The sequence below is a fragment of the Hibiscus syriacus genome, unplaced genomic scaffold (genome assembly GCF_006381635.1).
Source record: "Hibiscus syriacus cultivar Baekdansim isolate YM2019G1 unplaced genomic scaffold, ASM638163v2 tig00116951_pilon, whole genome shotgun sequence".
Classification (NCBI taxonomy): Eukaryota; Viridiplantae; Streptophyta; class Magnoliopsida; order Malvales; family Malvaceae; genus Hibiscus; species Hibiscus syriacus.
In genome coordinates this window covers 4,832,718-4,857,105 of record NW_024063482.1, presented here as the reverse complement: position 1 = coordinate 4,857,105, position 24,388 = coordinate 4,832,718, and the positions used below count along the sequence as shown (strand labels likewise).

General features: G+C 33.8%; 4 protein-coding genes across 4 annotated transcripts; 1 reads left to right on the top strand and 3 right to left on the bottom strand.

Moving 5' to 3' along the window:
• Nucleotides 1-1,435: 1,435 nt before the first annotated feature.
• Nucleotides 1,436-2,985, bottom strand: LOC120188908 (scarecrow-like protein 23). Its single transcript, XM_039192285.1, has one exon. The coding sequence runs from the start codon at nucleotides 2,793-2,795 to the stop codon at nucleotides 1,470-1,472; it is 1,326 nt and encodes a 441-aa protein (XP_039048216.1). The 5' UTR covers nucleotides 2,796-2,985; the 3' UTR covers nucleotides 1,436-1,469.
• A 4,455-nt stretch (nucleotides 2,986-7,440) lies between these two features.
• Nucleotides 7,441-8,076, bottom strand: LOC120188643 (60S ribosomal protein L27-3-like). Its single transcript, XM_039192054.1, has one exon. The coding sequence runs from the start codon at nucleotides 8,013-8,015 to the stop codon at nucleotides 7,608-7,610; it is 408 nt and encodes a 135-aa protein (XP_039047985.1). The 5' UTR covers nucleotides 8,016-8,076; the 3' UTR covers nucleotides 7,441-7,607.
• A 1,120-nt stretch (nucleotides 8,077-9,196) lies between these two features.
• LOC120189123 (differentially expressed in FDCP 6 homolog) lies at nucleotides 9,197-17,527 on the top strand. The gene is made up of 9 exons (XM_039192457.1): nucleotides 9,197-9,304; nucleotides 9,483-9,544; nucleotides 9,629-9,712; nucleotides 9,819-9,850; nucleotides 9,961-10,042; nucleotides 10,222-10,450; nucleotides 16,065-16,292; nucleotides 16,567-16,859; nucleotides 16,958-17,527. Exons 1-9 carry the CDS (start codon nucleotides 9,212-9,214, stop codon nucleotides 17,307-17,309), a joined length of 1,455 nt encoding a protein of 484 aa, XP_039048388.1. The 5' UTR covers nucleotides 9,197-9,211; the 3' UTR covers nucleotides 17,310-17,527.
• Nucleotides 17,528-20,345: 2,818 nt separating this feature from the next.
• LOC120188594 (solute carrier family 25 member 44-like) lies at nucleotides 20,346-24,201 on the bottom strand. The gene is made up of 6 exons (XM_039191986.1): nucleotides 24,025-24,201; nucleotides 22,830-23,211; nucleotides 22,369-22,565; nucleotides 21,949-22,093; nucleotides 21,429-21,582; nucleotides 20,346-20,730 (listed from the first exon to the last, which is right to left on the bottom strand). Exons 1-6 carry the CDS (start codon nucleotides 24,081-24,083, stop codon nucleotides 20,705-20,707), a joined length of 963 nt encoding a protein of 320 aa, XP_039047917.1. The 5' UTR covers nucleotides 24,084-24,201; the 3' UTR covers nucleotides 20,346-20,704.
• Nucleotides 24,202-24,388: the final 187 nt, after the last annotated feature.

Genomic DNA, 24,388 nt, shown 5'->3' with positions numbered 1-24,388 from the left:
AAGCTTATATCTGTTTTTAACCAATCAATAAAAGGTCCCCACTACACTTGTCCTTTATATTTTTTATGTGTTTTAATTTATGATTTATATTCGAGATTCAAAATTATCTTTAAAATTAATATCATTTTCAATATTGAAATACTTAATATTTATATTACAATCAAATTTCTATACTATATAGATAAGGATTTTAGTCGAATCGGTGATACGAATCAATTAGACATTGATTTGTGACATCGATTTAATTTATACTGTGCTTAAATTTATTAAGATTCGGGTCTATAATTGAGCAACGAGATCTTTTATTATTTTGTAAGTTGTCGTTGTTCTGAGGGAAAAAACCAAAGTCCCCTTGTGAGTAGTCAATAAAGGAATAATTTCACATTCTTTGGCTAAAATTCAAAGTTTGATAAAAGTATAACTACACACTTCCATGACAAAATTACAAAGCGTAGAAAATGTGGGATTTCTATTTTCTTGTGACGTTTTGCATTAATTGTGGGTAAAATTTCAATTGTGGTTAAATTTTTATAACTAACATTATTTAAAAAAAATGAGTGACCTTAGTGATTAAATGATGTATTGTTCTCTCTTGAAGTCATGAGTTCGAGTAACTATGTTTGCAGAATGTGTGTACGTCATCAATGGTTAAAAAATTTATGAACATAATCTAATTTATAGCATATCATACTATTAAAAAAATTATGATAAAAGGAAGCTAAAAGCAATTGATTCACTCTAGTCTATAAAACATAGATTCAGAAGAAGAAAAATTAAATTCAAATAACAAAAGATTTTATAAGTTATTATTTTATACTTGTAAATTTAAATTTTATAATATTACAAATATTTTTAATTATTTTCAAGATCCAATTAAAATCGAATTACACAAAATAATAGATAAATTAGGACATACAAGTGAAATTGGACCGGCATCGGAGCGAGAAAAAAAGACCATACCCTTGAACCGTCATGATTGAATTGTGTCGGTTGTTGATTAGGTTGAAGCATAAATGTTGGAGGGGAGGGAATTAATTAGATTTTTGCCTTTTGAATGCAATTTTGTTTTCTAATACCTATGAAGATTCTATACGCTTACTAATTTCTTAAAAAAACAAATTATATTATTACTCTCCGATTTATAAAAATTAAAAAATTATATTTTACATTATAATTTATTTAATTTCAATTTCTATATTTCTTAAAACTTTAACTCAAAAAAAGTTTTGTGACTGAACTAAAAACAATAAAAGAGATTAAACTAAAAAATAAATTAAATCTACAATTGAGAAGAGAGTGGTTTCTCCATATGTGATTATTATTATTATTATTATTATTATTATTATTATTATTATTATTATTATTATTATGAAAGACGAGAAGTTTTTAATCCGAAATTCTTGAGAAATTGAGGGACTATAATTTTAATAGAATTTTAGATACACAAAAAACAGATTAAAAAAAGTATTTTAATCGGACGGCTGCCATGCGGAGGCGGTCAACAATGACAAATCTTTCCACCCTAACTTGAGGCACCCATTCTCCTCCAACAGTGTATACCCTTTCCAAGGGAACATCCCCAGCAAAAGACTAGCCTGTGCAGCCGGGTTCCCACCCAACGATACGGGTTGAAACCCGACCCGTCTCAACTCCTCCCCCCATCTCTCCACTTTAACCTCCCCCGTCCTCTTGGGCCCACCCACCGCCACGATGTTCCTGATCTCGCTCCCGAACAGCTGCTGCTCCACCGTATGCCTCTCCAGGCTGTCTACGCTCAATCCGTCTCCCAGCGCGTCGAATAACGCGCTGTAGTAATGCAATGCCTCCACGAACCTTCCTAGAAAACTACCTCCGTGACTTAAGTCCTGTTCGACGATCGTGATTAGTTTCGGCTTCAGCACCGTCAACGATCTCAGCGTCGTTAAATCGCTCCCAGTCACGTCGTATAAGCAATGATGCATCCAGTGAACCACCACCGTTTCACTCGACCGGACACCGAATTGACTTAGATCTGTTACGTTCCCGATTTTGCCCTCCAGAGGATGGAACTCGAATGGTAACCCTAACGAAGCCGCGAAATCGGCGAGTCTTTTCCCGGTCAATTCTAGAAGCTCCGAGGAGGATCCGAACCCGGTGATTCTCATCGATCGGATCTTTTTGGAGCGGGAAGCGAGGATGTGGAATAGTCCCGGCCATTGGAGACCTTGCATGATGTCGAGGTCGATGACGTGGACACAATCCTCACCGCTCAACGCTTGGAATATGGCTTGATTGGCGGTGAAGTGAGAGAATTTGACCAAAGGACTTATCGAATTGTAAGATTGGAGAGCATTGAAGATCTTTTGGGAATGAGTCAAGGTAAGCGATTTGTTGTCGAGGGGAGAATAGGTTCTCAAGCAAGAACTCACCACACGTGCCTGTAGAGCGTGTGCAAAGTACGCGCCGACGCGTTCGGGAGACGAACCGAACGGAGAAGACAGCTCAGAGATTTCAGGTAAAAGATCGGTGGCGTCGTCGAGGTTATCCATGGCGACGCATTCGGCGCATTGGAGAAGGAGACCTAAGAGCCTTAGCGCCGTGGACTCACCTTCGAACACCGTTTCCTCTTGTTCATCGACAACCGACTTATCACCGGAGGAGTAGTTGGGACGCTTGTTAGAAGGATTGTCGGCAGCGGAATCTTTACCGGGGGCAGCGGAGACTTCTCTTTCGACGCGCTTTGACTTCATGGAGGAGCTAGGATTGGAGCTGGTGTTGGAATTGATTGGAGATTGAGGAACTAAGCTTTCAAGCATGATCGGTTAAGGGAGGAAGGGAGAGAGAATAGATTCGAAAGGATAGTAACTTTTGGGAGAAAAGGGACAAATATCTTTTGAAGAGGACTAACCAAAGTTTTTTCTGTACAGAGTTTTTTTTTTGCAGGGATGTGTCAGAGATTGAAAGTTGCTGGGCCTGTTTGGGAGGTGAGAAACTGAAAGAAAATATCTCTTGGTCTTAATTTTTTAAAGAGTAAAGTATATAAAGAGTCACTGAACTTTTAAGATATATACATTTAGGCCCCTAAACTTTTAAAACTTCCACAACAGTCACCAAACATTTAGTTCTTTGTAATATGGTCTCCGACGTAATGGCCGTTTTACTTTCGTTAAGATAAATTATATAAATGGTCACTAAACTTTTCAGGAGCTTGCATTTAGGTCCCCAACTTTTAAAACTTACAACACATTCATTCATTATATTCTAAACCCTAAAATCCAAAATACTTCAAATACATTCTAAACTTTAAATTCTAAAATACTTCAATTGCATGCCCAACTCCAAATTCATAATCCATTCTCAAAATTAACCATAACAAACTAAACTTGAAACAGCAACTCTAAACCCTCAAAACATAATCACTTCGAGAGAAAAATTAACCAACAATAAGTGAACAATAAGTGATTATGTTTGTTTAGGGTTGAGGGGTATGTTGGACCTAAATACTCAATTCACTTTATAAAATAGTTTACTCGAAATTTTTTCGATTTGAGTTTATAAAATTTAATCACGCCGAATTGAATTGAATTGAATTTTTGAGTTTCTGTTTAAATTTAATTATAAATATTTATCATATTATAATATTATTTGATTCTAATTCAGTTCAGTTTATAAAATAATTTACTCGAATTCTTTTATTTGAGTTTATAAAATTTAAATCAAGTCGAATTGATACAACTAATTACTAAAAATTTTGAGATATTCGAGTTGTATTTTACAACTAGATTTTAACTTGGTTTTTTTTAAGTTGAGTTTATGAAATTACAACTCAAAGTCAATTTGTATCAAATTTTTTGAATCAATTCAAGTAGAAAAATAATTTTTTCGAATCGAATTGAGTATTGTTCACTTATAGTTGGTTAAATCTAATTTTTAAATCCTAAGCCCAACATAATCACTTATTGTTATGGACCCAAAATGAACTAAATGTTGTTGATTATGTTGGGTTAATTTGTAGGGGAAATTTAATATTTAAGGTTATGTTTTGAAGGTGTAGGGTTGCTGCTTCAAGTTCAATTTGTTATTGTATTTTTTGAGAATGGATTATGAATTTGGGGTTGGGTATGTAATTGAAATATTTTTGGAATTTGAGGTATAGAATGTAATTGATTATTGTGTTGCAAGTTTTAAAAGTTGGGAGACCTAAATGCAAATGCTTTAAAAGTTTAGTGATCATTCATATAATTTACCCTAACAGCCGTAATGTTGGGGACCATATTGTAAACAAACTAAAGTTTGGTGATTGTATTATAATTTTTAAAAGTTAAGAGACCCTAAATGCAAGTATCTAAAAAATCCAGTGACCATTTATATACTTTACCCTTTTTTAAAAATAATATTTTATGTGATGATCGTAAGGTGCATGGGGAGGCTGTCGTTAAGTCTGTTTGATTAAGTGGAAGGATTAGGGTAGTTAATAGTTAATTAATTAAGCTAAATGATTCTGGGGATGTTGTTTAGGGGATGAACATTTTGTCATTTATGTTAGGACGTCGATAGGTCTTATCCTTGTAGATTATCCCTATTTTATATTTTATGATTTCATCGAAGGAGCTGGACTTTATAACTTCATTATCATTATTTTATTATAAAAATATATTTAATATATTACGGTTTAATAGACACTTTTACCCCTCAAATTAGATCAAATTCTCATTTTAATCCTTCTAATTTTTCAATAATTTTGGTCTCTTTGATTATTGTAGTTAGAAAGGGAGGGTTAAAAGAGAGTGTTGTTTTTCTTAAATGCTTTATATTTAAGTAACTATTATGTAAAATATATATATGTCGTCAATAATTTAAAAAGATTTTGAAATAAATATTATATTGTAATTAAATATTAAACAATTAATAAGCGATATATAAATAGTCAAATTAAGAATAAATTAAATGTCAACGAAAAAAAGCTTTAAAATATATTACATTATTTTTGCTTTCATAATTATTATTTTTTGTATTTCGACCGGTTTTAAGAGCTTCGAGGTGTTTTTTTAACGAATTGAAATGCTAAATGATGTTTAAAGATTTGGATATAGGAGTTTGATTCTATATCGATGTCATGATTTTTCCCTTTTTTGAAAAAATTAATTATAAATTATGATTAAAAATACAACGATAATTTTGGTGTAAAAATCATGTCAATAAGAAAGCAAAAGCATGTATGAATGGGCATTGGTCGGGATTTTGATCGATCTGATTCAAAATTATAATTCTTCTATTCCGAAACTTGATACGACTCGAGGTTAGAGTGGTCTGACCCTATCCGAAATTGACCTGTTTCGAGATGAAATTCGACTTAGACTCCGACCTGACTTAAAATAAATATATTTATAAAAAATATTAATTTAATTCGATAAATACAAATTTATTTGTAAAAAAACAATATAAATAGAAGTATTATTGTAATTATCCCCAAATATATAAGATATGGTTATATTATTTTTCGAGTCAAATTAGATTGTATATTTTTACCATAAAACCAACTCAAACTTTATTTATTTTAAAAAATCTGACCTAATTAAATCGAGTTGAATTGAAATCTATGGTCTCGTGCCCATACTTAAAAGCGTGATGGTTAAATACTATGAACTTGTCGAAATTTAAATTTCGTTTTGCATATATTTTTATGTTTTTTTTTTCCATTTTAACTTTTAAATTATTATTTTATTATTAATTTGATCCTTCATACGACACTCATTAATTGTATAAATGTCCTATAATTTTTAACGATGTCGACAAAAGGGTCAAAACTTTTGATGGAACGAAACTTTAAGGGACACATTTGAAAAAAAAAAGAAAAAGGAAAAGCAAAAAACGAGAAACAAACTATACAACTTATATTATTTTTCACTGTAGTATTTAAAATGGTTTATTTCGACCTATTTAAAACAGTAAAATTATCAACAACAATGTGACTAATAATTACATGTTCCCTTGTGCGGTGTTAATTATTTTAGGATGAATTGAGAAAAAATATAATTAAAAGATTAAAATATGAGAAAAGGAAGTGCGAAAGTGAAAAATAATAATAATTCAGAGGCTAAATAATGGGAAGGAATTATTCGTGGGTGCAGCGTAAGAGAATACAATGAAAACTGGCTACATAATAACTGACAAATTAGTACCCAAGTTGCCAGACGCCACTAGCACTACTTTTGGTATGTTGTGTTACTAGCCTCTTATCTAGTTTAAAATTAATAAACTATTAAAATGGTCACTAAATGATTACATTTCTCATATTTTTTATCACCGAATTATTTATTCTGCACACGGTTATCAATAATATTATGCTTATTTTTTTCTATTTTGATCATCGATTATTAAAATTTAACGATAATATTGATATAATAACAATTTTAATCTTTAAAATTCATTTTATTTATTTTGTTACAGTTTTAGCCCTTTTTGATCACTTTATTAACCTATATTTGTCCACACTGTGTCCATTTTGTTAATTTGAATCCTTATTCTTATCATAATCGACCAGTTTAATCGATGTCATTGCCTTGCTATTTTATAAAATAGTACGATTATAATTTGTATAACAATTTCAATAAATCAACTCCCTAATATAAATTTGAAGAAATTAAATTTTAGACGTCATTTTATTGAATTTCTGATGTGGACGTTTATATTGGGGTGTGATGTGAATTATTGATATATATATATACTCTGCTGGTACCAAGGTATTATTCGGCATTCGCTGTGTAGCTGATAGATAAGTCTAAAACCCTTACAAATATGATTTTTTGTTGTTGTTTAATTTCACGACTTTTTAAAAAGATTATAAGAAAATCTAAACTAATAATATGGTAAAACATGACAAGACAATAACAAACGCTAAGGAATGATAATTTCTAAAACTGAAAATGGATAGAAAAGAAACCTAATTTTGATAAAGAATATGACAAGTTGAAACAAAAATTAATATTTTATCTTCCACATCAACACCATATTAGCATACCATCGAATAGTTAATGGTTTATCATCCCAATATCCTAATTGAAACATAAACTAAAGTTTAATACTAAAATGAAACATTTTAAGGTTTAGTGCTAAAATTTTTACACTACCTTAATTTTAATGACTAATGGTATAATATATTCTTATGATTTTAATCTATTGTCTGAACCGAGTAAAAGAACGAACTTGAGTGAGGAAGAGACAGCAAAACCACAATCAACTAACGAAAAATCAAATCAACATACCCATAGATAAACATGGAAGAATTGAACAGCAGAATCAGCTTAATAATTACAACAGAAATAACAGCCAATCAGTTCAATAGTGCAACACGAGTATAGCATCAAAATCTCCGATTTTAAACAGCAATGATAATACAAAAATGGCCAAACAAAAAGGGCTCGGTTCACAACTATCCAAACGGATCCATCGTTCTACAGCTAAATAAAAAGTATAAAAGCACCCGAGTAAGTGCAATCACATAAAGTTCTAACGGAAATGAGCAAATCAAGATAAAAACCCAGAACTATCTCATCCAAACAGATTCAGATCCGTTCTCGAAATCCAAAATGTTCAAGATATTACTATAAAGAAATTGAACAATACACTCAGAACCTAAGCTTGGTAAAGAACCACCTGTTTTTTCCAGTCTTGAACCTCTCTTCGAACCTCTGTTTCGTTGCCTTACAAGCGGCAACCTTCTTGTCCTTCGTCTGGAGCGCATCGACGGAGACCACGTCTTTCAAATCCACGTCGAGGGTGTAGCGCGTGGGCATCAGGTGCTGATAATTCACGAGCTTGATGAAGCACTTGACGCGCGATTTCTTGGCCGTTTTCTTGGCGGAGTCCTTGCGGATAACCTTGCTCGGGTACTTTTTTATCCCCGCGACCAAACAGTGGCCGTAGGGTCGGTCGCGTGAGCCTTCTTCGAAGGATTTCACGATCACGGCTTTACGGCCGGCGTATCGGCCTTGGAGGACGATGACTGCCTTGTTGGGCTTTAGAAACTTCACCATGGCCACGGCGGCTTTTAATTATCTTCTCGCGCAAAACCCTAACTCTAAAAACGGGGCAAATGGTTGGAAATGAGACATATATAGTACGAGTTTTAGTGAAAGCCCAACACATTTGGTTTAGGTTGTGTGGCGGTCTTATGAGCTTGGGTCTTAGTCAAGTAGTCAATAAGACGAGGTCGAATTGAGTTTGATTTAAGATAAAAATTCGATCCGACATAATCTGATGTAATATTATAATTCTTATTTATATATTTAAGGATGATTATAATAATATATATTTATATATTATTTTTTAATTAAGTTATTATTTTATTTTATATATATCACATATGGTGTGAACTTTTAATTAAAAATTAAGTCAGATTTTGGATTGAAATTCTCGTAAATCTAGATCGAATTGAATGTGAATGAAAGGATTTATTGTTTGAAATAAATGTAACTATACTAAAATCTTAATTTGACTCGACTTATCACCATTTTCTATAAAAAAAATTAGAGTTAAAAAACAATTATTATAGTAAAATCATATTAAAAATGTGAATTTAAATTATTTATTTATTGATTGAGATTAAAGTTAATTTTAGCCGTTCTATTTACCTGATTTAATTCTATATCATATTCATATATTGAATATAAAGAATGAACTTAATACAATAAGTCAATTGGACATGAATTATCATTTAAAGTGTCATTTTATATTTTAAATTAATATCATATTCTCTAATTAAGTCAATCCTAAAAAAATGATATTTTTTATTAATTATTAAAAAAAATTAATCTATGTTGAAAATTTTAAATGTGACTTTCAATTTATTTATTTTTAATATTTTTAAGTAAAAATATATTTTTTTAATAAAAAATGCAATTGACAGATTTTTTTTTTGAAAAAATGCAATTGACAGAAAGTTGGGGAAAACGGGGGCATAGCCTAACTGCCGGTCCAAGCGACAAACCTAACAGCTCTACTGAAATGAAAATATAGAATTAAAAAAAAACAACAACAAACGGGATATTTTTCCTGTTGAAGATCAAAGCTTTTTCCCTCGGATTTGAGCCCTCATGGCTTCCAATGTCGCTTCTACGGTAATTCCCTTTCTTCTGTCTTATAGTAATTATAATTGGAACTGGAATTGGAATTGGAATTGGAATTCATTCTTTCTTCTTTGAAAAAAAAGGAATAGGGAGTTAGGGATACGATGGAGAACAGTTTGGAAAAGATTAAGCGACAGCTGGCCTCTGGCTCCAGCAGGAACTTGCTCCAAGGTCCTCTTCTCAAGCGATCTGAGACCGTACGATCTTCCTCTACTCTTTCTCGTTAATTTTTTAATTTTCATTTACTGTGCTAATTCCAGCTAATTTTTCGATTTTACTTATTATCAGTTATAGCTTTCATCCATTTGTATTTTTTAAAGATAATTTTTCAAGCAATTTGGTAATTTAGTTTGTGTGTTCGCATTGGTTTAACAGTTGAGGAGATGGAATGAACGTTGGGTGATATTAGATCCCACAACGGGAGAAATGGAATACAAGTAAGTTTATTTGTAGGTCTTATTCTTTGTTTTCTTCTTGAGATTGAAATTGAACTAGAAATGCTGCTGTTTTTGTTCTTTTAGGACTAGGAGGAATGAACCTACTATTAAGGGAATCGTGGCCTTCAATGAAAACAGCACCATTGCCATATCTCCTGTTAACTTTCAGTAAGATTATTTTCTAGTTTTTCATTTGGCCGATAGTTGCTTTTAGTTCAGATTCTTTGACTGGGAATTTTTATTAATATTTGTTTTTAATATTTATTTGTTGCAGTGGACTTCCCAAGTACGAAGGCTGCTGTTTCTGTATCCAAATAACTTTTGAAAGAATAATTGATTTTTTTAGGGTTTTCTCTATTATGTTATGTGGAAAATTTAGTTGCTAAACTTGCATGTTTTTTAACTATACCATTTAGATATTGGTACTCCCCAGAAAAATGACTACTTTCTTTGTGCGGAGACTCCTGGTGCTGCTAGAGCTTGGGTATCAACTTTACAGTAAGTTAGCTTTTCACAGCATTATATTTCTTTCAACTTGTCTGAGGATGATGGTTGATACCATCTCTTGTCATCAGAAAAAGTTTGCTCACCATACGATTTACAGACTTATTTTTTAAACTCTTTTTTCATATATACGGTGTTGTCGTTTGATTGGTGTTTCTCCTTTTCAAAAATAGTGCGGCACAGTTGGTTCTTAAGGCCCACAAAGAGGCTGTCAATTCCTTAAGTGGGAATGGTTCTGCGAAATTGGGTACGGTTGCAACAGTAGTTGCTGCTGCCAATTCAACAGCCAAGGAGTGTTCTAAAGAAATTGAAGCGGCAATGCAGATATCTTTGAGAAATGCCTTAGGATTGGTGACAAGTGCACCCACTGATGGTCCAATGGATGATCTTACAATTATGAAGGTATGCTATGAGCAGTTTCTCATTTTAATCTCGTCCTTGGGGGTTGTTCTTTTGAGTTATTTGAACATACCAGTGCTTTTAAATTATTTGAAGATACCAGTGTTATACTCGGATTGAAGCCTTATTTACACATAGAACTTGTTGTGAGAGCATATTCAAAGTGCAAAACATTTACACTTGATAAGATAACCTTTTCCCTAATGTTAGGAGCTTGACCTGAGATGGTTGAAAATTTTAACATGACTTAGAGTTACCGGAATCAAATATCATTTTGTACTTGAAAGCGTGAAAAGTTTTCCACTAAATTATTTAGCAATCTAGATGATTCTTATGTAAACATACTTTTAGTGGATTGCTTCTGGCATTAGGATTAGGTAGATGGAAAAACCATAACATGCCTACCCTCATTTCTTCTGGCTGTTCTTGAAATAACTGGATAGATTAATATATACCAGGGTTTCAAATCGCGGTCACAGTCGCGTTTCCGGTCATCTTTGATTTATCGTTCTTTACACTTCTCAACGAAGCAAAGTCTTCGAAAATCATTAGAACTACATTTCCAACAGCTCTCATTATCGAGAAACCAGTGAGGCCCTTGGCTTGCATTTGATTAGCAAGATTACTGATTTTGATAAAGTTCTTACACCACCTCACTAGACATTTACTCAGTACGAGAAGTTTATCATCGTCCACCACTCCTTCAACTTCATAGTGATTATTTCTTGAAACAACTTCCAGCCCAGACTTGTGGTGAACAGCTGTCGAGGACTTTCTCTAATATGAATGTCGAGGTTTGAATTTAGCGAAAGAAACACCAATTTTGCTGCCGTCAATATGAGAACCATTCATTTTTTAGATCGCTTTCATTGCTTCTTCGATTGTTGCGAAGCGAATAAAACCAAAGCGAACTCATTTTGAATTTCTTTTATTTGGAATAAAAGCATCAATTACCCGACCATGGGTGCAAAATAAAGATCCAAACCTTTTCCAATGGATCTTCTCTGGTAAATTTTCAATAAATAACGTGTAGTATCCAGACTTGTCATTATTGCACCCCTTTGTGGTGGACTCCTTGGTTTCATCGTGGATAACATCTGCGGCAGACTTTTCATCGCAATACCCAGTTTTAACAGTCACATAAATACTTGGAAATGCTACAGGAGCTGGATTTGGCATTGGCAGTACTGGAGGAACAGGAAAACATCCATGCATGTCAAATGCATCAGAATCTGTAAGTATTCCTCTTTTAACAACTAGATTCTTCTTTGCCATCTCAATGTACAAAAGGGACTTCAACTTGACATCAAAAACCATTTCCTGAAGGGCATCATTGGCAGCAACTGCAAATTTTGCATTTGAGAAGAGAGCGAAACCCAAAGGCTTTTCTCCCTTGTAGCTCACTTGCAAAGCTTCAAAACCTGGAAGCCATCTCAGTAAATTCTGCAGCTCTCTTTCTTTGACATCTTCAGGCAGACCTGTAACACCCCAACCCGTACTTGACCCGAATACGAGTACGATATGTCACATTGACTTTTAAAAACGATATTCTTACAAAATATCTGAATATTTGAACTCATATTAAGAAAATACAATAATATACTATTAAATTATGCTTCATTATAAAAGTTTAAGGCAAAAACGTATTTATGAACAGTACTATACGGTATGAACAATACCATGAATAGTAATGAACAGTGCTACAGTGCATCGATGCACCAAAATTTCGAATGCAGTGCATCGATGCACTGTTACAGTACTACTATAGTGATTTCGGCAAAATATGTATAAGTTCATAAAAAAATCTAAGTTTTCATTCGTATAAAATTACCATTTACATATACACATTTAAAACATTATAAAACTCAATCATATGATTTTACAAAATCGATTAGAATATATCGGATTTAAAACCTTTATTTACATGCCAACAACTATCCTTATTACAAAATACATACTATACATTTCTTTTCTGATTTGATATTTGGAAAGGAGAAATTAAACTGTCTTGTATAACTTTTACCAATATTCTTCTTCTCGAAACCTACGCGTGAAACAATCGCACGCTAAGTCGTTGACTTAGTGAGGCATATAAACATATAATGGAAACCATAAAACATTTCATATAACAAAAGACATATATACCATCATTAACATGCTTATCGGTACTTATATTACTATCACTAATTTATTTTTATCATATAAGCATATACATCATTTCATAACAGGGCACACATAGTATTACATCAATTGATTTATTTACTCTCTTAAAATCCTAGGTATTTGCCCATGTATACTTTTGAGAACTTAAGGTATGTGAGTACATTGAGGTTGTGCACCACTATGCTGTCACCACAGCTCGTATAAATATCCCGAAGGACCTATCCAGAGGTCATAAAGAACCTCGGCAACTGTCTATAGGTCCCGAAGAACCTAGGTAAACTGTCCATATGTTCCTTAGAACATAGGTATACTGTCCATATGTCTCAAAAGACATAGGTAATTCTGTCCATATGTTCCGTAGAACATAGGTAAACCCTCGACTCTTGACATGCCAACTATACCACTAGCTCTCATATCACATAACATGGGCATTATCATTTATACATTTCATATCACTTGTTCTTTCTCTTCTATCACATACCACATGTATGTGTAACCATATATCTCATATCATATCACATGTATCACAAGTGCATGTATTCACGTAGTTTACTTTCATGTAATTCATGTCACTTTTCATATAATTTCATATTCATATGTCACATAGCTCGTATTACTTTACATGATTTCACATAAACATATATATCATATCATCTATGTTCATTCATTTAATCTCATATGTTCATATATCACATAGCACATAGAATAACATATAAACTTATTCATATAAGTTTATGTATCTCATGGTTCTTTCACATAGTTCACTATCACATTTTTATATTATATATCTTATAATAGATTCTCATATTATCACTTATTTCCTTTATACCTATTTACCGTCACATTAACATGTATTCACACATATCATTTAAAATATACACTAATAAGAATCACATCAATCATATAACATTTTAGGAGTTACTTCTTACTATAGTAACTCTGTCACTGGCTCATCGCAAGTCAATGTTTGATTAATAACATAAGTACAATTAAATTGCACTCACCTTAGCCTTGCTTTGATTCGATCCTAATTCTTTGATTGTTCCAGAACTTGTTTAGGCTCAATATCTACATAAACATAAATTCCGATACGATTATCAAAAGCCTAAACCTTATAACTTGATATTAATAACTCAAGCTAGTTTAATGAACCAAAATTCTATTTTTCCTTTAGGGGTGTATCGATGCACTATGGATGCATCGATACACAAAATAGCTTCGAAATTTCCATGCATCGATGCACCCCTTAATGCATCGATGCACATTAAAAAATTGTCTTAGTGCATCGGTACACACTCATAGTGCATCGATGCACCTGTCCAAAAAATCACTGTTCATGCATGAAAATTCACTATATCAGCTTAAATTCTTCATGTTTCATTCCCTTTCATATTCTTAACTCAAATATACATACTTAAACTAATTTATATCCATTTATTTCATCTTAAACCTCAAAATTCTATTCTACATATAGAAATCAATAATCATACCAAATTTTCCATGTTATCCAAACTTAATTCTAACACTTCTTATTCTCATAGATGACAAGTCAAATTCATCCTCCAAATTCATTTAAATCTTCCTATTCAAAATTTCACTTCAAAACCCATTTTCTTTAATTTGTCATAACTCCTTTATCTTTTGATTTTAAGACAACTTAAGCTTTCCTTAAGCTTAGTTATCATCTAATGATCAAAACTCAACCTTTAATTCAACAAATAATCAGCAAAATGGAAAACTCATCTTTGCCTAGCTTGGGCACGTTGGAGAAGAAGAAAGCAAATGAAGAAGAAAAGAGTTTTCATTTTACACTCCCCCCACGTATTAATCTCTTAATAAGGGGGAGAAAATATCTTTCCTTGTCAATTGACCATTTTGCCCTTTAATTCCTTGAATAATTACTAACAACTTTCCAGAAATATTTTCAAATAAATCATTGAACTATTCAACTATTCTACTTTAATCACCAAATTTTGAAATTTTACAATTTGGTCACTACCCGTAGTTTGGGATGTTACAAGACCCGTAATGAAGATAGTACGAACCACGTCATGATGAGAAGGGTGACATGGCGGAGATGGAGCGGCTGCAGAGGGCAGAGGAGCTTGGACCGGAGGTATATGCTGGTGAAAAGGGTGGATTCCAGCACCCGGCATGTGAGAAATGACTTGAAATTAAAATCCCAGAGACTTGACGATCTTTTCTGGTCGCGCGCACGGCGGTGGTGAATGCTGTGACTGCCGGCGAAGAAGAAAAGGGTGGAGGTGATGAAGAGAGCCCGACAGGTAGATCTTGAGCCTGAGATAAGGTGGAACTGCGGAGTCGTCCTTCAACGAAACCCTCAGAGATGGATTAGATCGGGAGATTGCAACATGGCGGAACAATGGCGGGTTCTGGTTTCGTCGGAGCAGTCAAAGGCAGATTCACGGAGAACGGCAACGAGTCTGGACACTAGGATAGATGGGTTTTGTTCGCGAGTGTACGACGAGCACTGTGGTATGACGGTGTCGATCACGGACGACGGTCGGCCGCATAAATCGGTGAAAAACGGCGTTTAGATCTGCGCCGATTGAAAGACTTTCTCGTAAATCTAATCTCGAAAATGGAATCATGGTGAGGAGACGATCTTCCCTGAGGAAAAACGGCGGCGAACGGATGACGGAGTTTGGCGGCGGACGGCGATGAGGTTCATGTTAAACATGATGCAGAGGTAAAGATGTGCTGAAAAGATGGATGATAACAAAATCACCTTGAACCAAGAGAGAAGCGGGAACTTCTCTCACTAGGTTTGAAATTCAAAATTTAACTCATATTAGCATCTGAGTTGAATACTTGTTAAAACTCTTCATGGACCAAATTATTCCCTACTCAAATTAGTTGGAGAGCTTTCAAACAATGTGGCAAGCTTGGCTGAGATAAAAGAAATATTGACTTCTGGAAATCGTATGTGTGCTGTTATTTAGTGTTGTTTCCGCCATTGTTGTACCTTGCGGATTGTATTGGTGCAATAAAGAAGTCCTTCTATACATATTATGCCAAAGTTAATGTTCCCTTAGAGTTGAAACAAGGCAATCAATGTATTGTTTTCTGTGTTATTACATTTTGATTTTATTGTGAGAACGACCAAGATGACAGTTTCTCATAATTCTTAAATCAAATCCCTTGTTGGCAGTGTATTGGGAATATTGATGTGTATACTTTTGTTCAATTATTGCAAAACAAACATAAGCTAACACTCTTGCATCATGGCCCTGTCTTGTTACAGTTATCTAGATTTTAATGTGATAATAAGAGCTAATTGTGGTGTGCTGAGTTGTGATGAGTTCTGATAATGCTGATGCCTAAGAAAAAATTTACACCAGTTTTGGCCTCTTAAGCTGGCATTCTAACCGACTGTCTTGTCTCCTTATTGTGGTTAAGTATTTTGTTTTTGAGTGGTAGCTAAATCTTGTAGGAGACACTAAGAGTCAAGGATGAGGAATTGCAGAATTTGGCTCGAGATCTTCGGGCTCATGATTCAACAATAAGAGAAATAGCAGAGAAACTTTCAGAGACTGCTGAAGCTGCTGAATCTGCAGCATCTGCAGCTCATATAATGGATGACCAAAGGAGAATTGCTTGCGCAGAAATTGAGTGCTTAACCAAAGATTCAGAAAAACAAAAGGAAGCATTCATGGTAAAGGTATGACTAAATTTAAATTGTTTAACCCATCTTATTGTTAGCATCTTGCTGTGATGGAGTCAATTGCATCCGAGAATCATCTATTTGTTTACCCTTCTTCTATCATCATCTTCCATCATTATTGTTCAAATCTAATTCACTTAGCATCACTAAAATTGCTTTTCACTTCTGAGAAGTCACCTTTAATAGTCTTGAACTGGGCTTTATGATTCTGACGTACCGGTGGTAATAATCATAAATTTTGTTGTAAAGTTTTTTTCTTTGTTTTTTGTAGCTGATGGAGTCTGAAGGAAAGATTGGGGTCCTAAGTAAAGAAAGAGAACAATTGATTAAGCAGAGAGACTCTTTCGTGCAGGAGGCACATATGTGGCGTACTGAGCTTGCAAAAGCTCGAGAGAATGCTGTGATAGTAGAAGCAGCAGTTGTGAGAGCAGAGGAGAAGGTCAGGGTCACCGAAGCGGATGCCGAAGCAAGAATAAAAGAAGCAGCACAGAAAGAGGCTGCTGCTGTGAAGGAAAAGCAAGAACTTCTCGCATATATGAATGTATTACAGGCACATCTCCAAAGGTCTGCCTTTACCCTTTCTAGAAATCCTTTGAACTGTGTCTTGTAAATACGATTGTGAAGCAACAGACGTAGAAATTTTCTTCTGTTTTCGTTTGCAGACAACAGAGTGACACAAAGCAAATTTTTGAGGAGAAGACCGAGTCCTCAAACACCAGTAACAGTCCACCCGATACGAAGGATGTTGACTTGTCAGATAATGTAGATAAAGCTTGTCTTAGCGTTTCTAGATCAGTCCCACTGCCAGGGGAGAGCGTGGTTCACATGGCAGTGGATCAAGTTAACATCCAACCAGATGGTGACGGTGCATGGAGCGATATTCAGGCGACAGAGGCAAGAATAGCTGATGTGAGGGAGATAGACCCGGAGACGGACGGAAGTAGCCATGATATTTCTGTCGATAACCAAGCAATCGACAAGCACCACGAACAAGGACCATCCTCTTTCCACTAGCCTTAAGAGAGTATTACACATATAAAGACACTCGGGTTTTTAGGGAATTCAAGGTAGGGGAAATGCAAAGATTATTTATTTATATTAAAATTTCATCCTCCATTTGGATTCCATAATTTTAAGCTATTGACAAGATGTTATGATGTTGTGGATACCAACTATACTTAAATACAAGAGAGCTCTGAATAAAGTTAGGGTTGTATGGATTGTAAATTTAACAGTAGTCGTGAAATAATAGCCAAAGGAAATCTTCAACCGAGTTTTCTCTTTACAAACTGATACCATACCATTAACTCCTTAATTAGCAACGTGAATAATTACACAATTAAACACTGTGGGTCCGGGCAGTGGAGTGCACGGGCCCGAACCACCTCGTCATCATGTTGTGGTGTCGGAAAAAAAAACTTCAACTTGAAATGCATTTCGAGTCAATCCGACGTTGTTGGGACCTAAGTCTGCCTCGGGAAAAAGGGATTCCTCGATTGAGTCGTTATAGTGTGCACTGTGCAGTGGAGCTCTTCGTCTTCTCCGGTGAAACCACTTCCGCAAGACAACGGTTATTGCTCACCACGACCACCACCTGGGAATATTCATCAGCTGTGAAGGCGCGTGTGCTTTATTCATTCTTTTCTAACTAATCACATGAGTGTCCGACTCATCAATCAAATACTATAAAGATCTATCATTAGATTATACTTTCAATACAGTATGTTTCATTTACAATGTAATAACTTAAACTCACGATCTTATTATTAAAAAAATTAGTGTTTTATCTCATTAAATCAATTGGTTATTGGTAGTACTTTATTCATTTTCAATTATCGATAAATGATATTTTTTTAATAATTCATTAAATAATATATTTTTAATGATTATAATTTTTATTATTAACTTTTAAATAGTTTTCTTAAAAAAATAATAAGATATTTTGTTAAAAATCTTTCATAATAAAATCGTATTAAAACACAATCTGAGCAATGAAAGGGAGAAAGAGTAAGAAATTATAAAATGCGAAAACACATAAATTATTAATAAATCAAATAGAATGCGAAGTTGAATGCTTTGAAAAATTTTTGAATAAGAAAATTAGTATGCTAAAACTAGACAAACCACACATCTAAACGAAATTATTAAATAAACATAATTAATATCATGTAATGTTATTAATTCTTTAATATAATTAAAATATATTAACTATTTTGGTAATTAAATTATTATCACAATAAAAGTACTTCAAACTAGGATTAAATGAAAATAATAATGTATTTCTTATTATATCCTTTTTCAATACACGAAATAGCAATTTCTAACAATCTTGAACGCCGATGAATGTACTAACATAGTCACCGAAGAGATGATTGGCCGGAAGACATTGCGTCACCTTCTGCACTCACGGTTGCGCTTGTCGCAGTTCGGATGTTTTTTCGGCTGATTGCCCGGTGGTGTGCACGGGTGCAAACCATTTCGCCCGCATGTTGCGACGGCTAGAACTTCAAATACGTTTTGATCGTTCAAAAAATTAGCTCCAGTTGCTTCATCAGGAAATAACTGAATTGTTTCCGACTCCACTAATCCAACGTCGTTTAAGGCTACATCGACCTCCTCGGAAGCAGCCGCTGCAAAACAATGAGAGGTGCTCGCCACCATCATCACCGTCATCAGAATTGCCAAAAATAAACCTCTCTTTTTTTATTGTAATGTCCCATTTTTGTTGAGTGAGTTGTTTAGAAATGAGTTAGAAGGGTCTATATATATATAGCTAAGCAGCCATGGAGTATTCAGCAAATGTGAAAGAGCGTGGGGCTTTGATCATTTTCCCTTATTGGCTACCTTTTTCTATTCTTATTTATTTTCAATATTGAAACTGAGTCCACTGGTTGACTGCTCCTACTGACTTTCATTTTAACTCATTCAACTCTCTTTTAAATTAGGTAGATTATATATATATATATTATAACTATCGAGTATCTGATATATTAATCAATTAGTTCAGTCAGGTATTATAATTTATAGAGGTTTATTATGTAGCGACCTTCCTAACTCAATTTATTCTATTCACAACGGCAAAATTTAGGTTAGATTATATTAGAGATTATTAATCTATACTCAAATGATAATTTCGATTATATAATAGTTATAAAATGATTATTAAATTGTTATAAAATAATTATAATAACTATGAAAAAAGACATAAATGGCCACAAAACTATACTGAAATAATCTTTTTGATTACTAAAGTTTTAGAAATTAAAAAATGACAATTAAACTTATCAAACTATTACAAAATTATCTCTGCACGTTATAAAATAATGATAAATTTTAATAAATTTAAAGATCACTTTATAACAATTCGATATATTTAATTTTCATTTTGTAATAATTTGATAAAATTAAATGATCATTTCGTGACCATTGAGAAGTTTAATTAATATTTTATAATTTTTTAAATTTCAGTGACCAAGAGGATTAATTCTATATAATTCAGAGATCATCTGATTACTTTATTCATAAAAATTAAAACAAATAATGATCATTTAATAACCATTAATATATTTAATAATCATGCTATAACTTTAGAGGAGAAGAAAAACCCTCAAAGAGTCTAATTGGACAATCCTTACATAAACGAGACCAATATTTAATGTTGTTTATGTCATTGCTGATGCGAACCCACCTCAATGTTTTTTAGACCAAGTATTCTACTGTTTCACACTGAATCATTGTCCTTTTCGTTTGTCCTGATTTTCTTTCACCTTGCTCGACAGAAACTGATAGGTACGACTCGGTCTTTCTAAATTACAATACAAGCCAGTTGAAAATTTGGAACTTGTAAGAATCTGCTTTTACATCGGTAGGTGGTTGTCAAGGGCGACGCCGGACCGTAACGGAGTCGGAGGAGGCCACTTGACTTTGTAAACAATGGTGACCCACTAGGCCGAATCCGCCATGATCCTTTGACAAATCTTCCCCGAAGCACGTTCGAACTCGCAACCTGTAGAATGTTACAACAATAACAATAGCATAACAATAACCATGTATAAGGATACAATTTTTATTGCCTTTGGTGACAGATACATAAGGCTACTTGCTTCAGTTTCTAACTTTTCAGAATTTCCTTTTTCTCTGTTCATGGAAAGAATGTATTCAAAAGCATCAAAGAATCATAGCCAGATGCAATGTGTCTCTTAAAATCAGTAACTAATCTGTTTAATGAAGTGATTCAACTTGTTTATCACCAAATTTGCCGCACAATCGCCGGCCATTTGGAGTATGAAAAATAGTAATAATCTGACACGGCTGTCTTCTGAAATATAACGACTCTCAGTCAGCCAACGACCTAAATTTCTGCTCTTCATGTGACGAGAAGCAAAATTGTTTGACGTTGTTGGTCATGTTTAGTTGTCTTTCACACATAACCGCTCTGAAATGAAAACAAAAGGACATTTTTCAAACTGAGTTCAGGTTACAATTATGAAGGAAACAAGAGGACACAAATTAAGATGAAGGCAGCATTAAAATGCAAACTTGACAGGAACTATACGCATGACTAAATACAGGGAAACAATCAATCCATTAATTCAGTCACATGTAGAACTATAGCAATACCTTCAACTGTAAAAGAATACAGATAATAATTTGAGTTCAATGGAAAAGTGGAAGGATGGTAGAAAAGAAAATAAATTTTGAGTGTGCTTGGTATTAACGAAAAGTGAGAGGAAAGAATGCAAGAAAGATGAACACTTTCCAACTTAATGCACGAAAACAATTCATTCCAATCGGAATGAAAAAAAAAGGAAAGAAAATGAGAGAGAGACGTGTGCATGTTTACAAGATTATGCATTTTAAAAATATATATATAATTTTCTTTCCTCTCATTTTTCAACTCAACCAAGCAATTGATGGAATATAATTACTTTTTATTTTTTTATTTTTTCCGTCTTTCCTCCCAAGCATACTAATGGAATGAAAAAAAAAATTCTCTAGTTTTCTCTTACTCTTTTCATCTTCCTAATTTTCTTTCCACCCTACCAAGCAAAGGGAACTTTTATACTTTATGTATCACATCATCACTTTGACACTAGAAGGAAGTACAAGTAAAAGAGACGAAAGGGTCCATACTCAGGTATTCATAAGCTAATATCATTGAGGTTCCCCATGCTGACATACTGAAGAATCTTGGACCCAAGCCTCTGTAAAAACCTTTCCAACCATCATCTGCAATTAAGATCTTTGCGACTTGTCTTGCGGAAGGTCGATTCTCATGCCCCATCACCTGGAATACAGAAACAGCTAATTAATAAAACAAAATAAAATAAAACACCGTGAAAATGTGCAGTATATCAACCAAACCACCACTATACAGATCTAGAAAAGGAAAAAAGAAAATGCAGTAACCATTCTAGTTCTAATTTGAGAATATGTGTTCAACCTTCAAAGAAAATGGTTTACTTACTATAACTAAACACAATCTTTGTAATAGGAAATATCACATAAATTATTAAAAGAAAGAGCAACTCCAGATTCAACAATGGAATTATCTAAATCACAATGCAAAGCAAAAAGAAAGATATGTTACGGTCAACATAGAGAGGAAGCAAAATACAAAGATAAATTAATGTCAACGAGGTCAGAAGAACACCTGTAAGCGAGTCTTAATAGTATCCAATGGAGTTGTGATGCAGGAAGCTGTAGCACCCGCAATGATTCCCCCGGCAGCTTGCACTGACACTATAGTCCATGTGCTAGGAGCAACTTCCTTCAGGTCTGAACCATGGCCTAACAAACTACAAAAAGTGATAGTACATGCCTAGTCAGAGAAAAATTAAGAACACATCAAATGGCAGAAACTCTGCTAACCAAAAATCATAAAGGTGAAAAATCCATCCCCTTTGGAAGCCTAAATTTGATCTAAGAAAAAGTGTGTTAGGCAATGATTAGTTGTTGATAAGTCAATTACCTGTTGCACTCTAAAAGCACACTCAACTATTTTCCATAAACAAAATTTAACCCGGCCATAAACAAAAGAGAGAAGATAACAACAAAAGCAATCACAACTAACCTCCAGATAACACGTTGGCTAGAACCATAACTAGCCCACCATACAGCACTGGACGGAGAGTAAGTCATGACAGACAGACCAAATCCTCTGTATAACCCTCGGATTCCATCAGCCTTTATAACCTTCCGAGCAACATCTAGACCCCCATTGTAGTTTGCATGGCCTGAGTATCCTTGTACCATCAACTTTTGACTAATCTGTGCATAAATTCATGACAATGAAAATTTACATTTTTTCAGCTTTAGTTAAAGGATAAGAGCAACAAGAAGGACAGCATATTTAATAGATAGAGTGAATTTTTTTGTGCATTAAAGCATTTTGAAAAGATTCTGAGTATGGGGGGAGGGGGGATTTCATCGAATCGGGTGAAGGCTGCAGCATATAATTTTGCTTATATATTAAATAACACAACAAATTAAGCTAGAGAGAAAAATTCTCATGTAAGAATCTGAACTACTGACCACATCAATTGGAACAAAAACACCTTGAGCAAACAGAGATGCAGTCATTCCAGCAATTCCATTAGCTATAGCGGCTTGTGTAGGTTCAGAAAACTTAAATGGTTCAACCATGCGGAAAGCAGCAACTTTCGTAGTTTCTAGAGCAGTTAGAAATATCACCCTCGCAGGAATCGCACCAGTGATGACTGTTCCAAACCCTCGATAGAGACCAGGGACTCCATCATTTTTCAATATGCCTCTGATAACTGAGAAGGCATTTCTGTCTACAGTGTCTTTTGAAGCAACCTGAAGCCTAGTTTTTACAACAGATACAGGGTACAATGCTACTGTAACTCCAGTAAAAATTCCAGCTCCTACAACGTAAAATTTAGTTTTGTCGAGTCTGCATCAAGAGCAGAAGCTAATAAGAATTGACAGCAGGAAAAAGAAACTATTTCCAAATCTCTGTTGACAACAAAATACCAATCAAAATAACTCAAAAAGCAGTAGGAAAGCAAGATCATCTTACAAGGATTGTGCTGAAGATATTCACTAAGAAATTTATCAGATTCAAAATTCTTAATTGTTAACTGAATGAAGTTCCACCCGCAAATAAAGACAATAAAAATCGATGAAATGCCGAGCAGTTTATTGCACAAAATGCAGAGTCTGTCAAGCAGTTGAAAGGGGGAAAGGCCGAGAAATGTTAAGGATAACACTAACGCAGAGGATATTCACAATTGAAGAGGCATCATTCATCTAATCTTGAACAACACATGGATACTCTATTTTCATCCTTATTCATCTAAAATCCTATCCTCGTCACTACTTTCTTAAAATGAAATCTGTGAACTAAAACAAACAATAAGAAAGACATCTTAGAGGATATGATTCAATCATTTGAACAGCTCAATAAAAATCAAATCTAGACTCTAAATTTATAATCCTTAACCCATTGCACACACAAAAATAAGAAGACTGGATTCAACCAAGCTAAACCCAAAACTTGATTACAAAATCAACTACAACAACAAAATCAAAATTTCCACAAAGCAAGTAATTCATTTCATTCAAAACAAGAAACTCGATAAATGAAATGAAATAGATCAAGCAATTCGTTACAATAAATAAAAACAAAACAAAAAAGCGTTAAAACAGAATAGAATAAATAAAATTTATGAATTAATTAAAGAGATTAACGAATAAATAAACGTACTTGTCCCAATTAATCTCCGTCTGACCAAACGTCTGCATTCTCGAACTCGAAGCATCCATTCTAAAATCAATCGAAAACAATACGAAAAAAGGAAAAGAAAAAACAAAACTCCCTCAAATTAATTTATACAGTAATAATCCACCTTTCCTTCATAAAAACAGCAAAACAAAAATCCTGTTAAATGGAAGAAAGAAAGGAATAGAGAGGGATTGCTTCTTTCTTTCTTTTATTTTTTGTTTTCCCCCCTTCGAAGTGCCTGCATTCCCAGATATCGAGGGGAAATAATTCTTTAGAAAATTTAAAAATAATTAAACTAACCTTTTTGTTCTTTGACAATTGGTGTGAATTTTTGGTCAAATTTTGT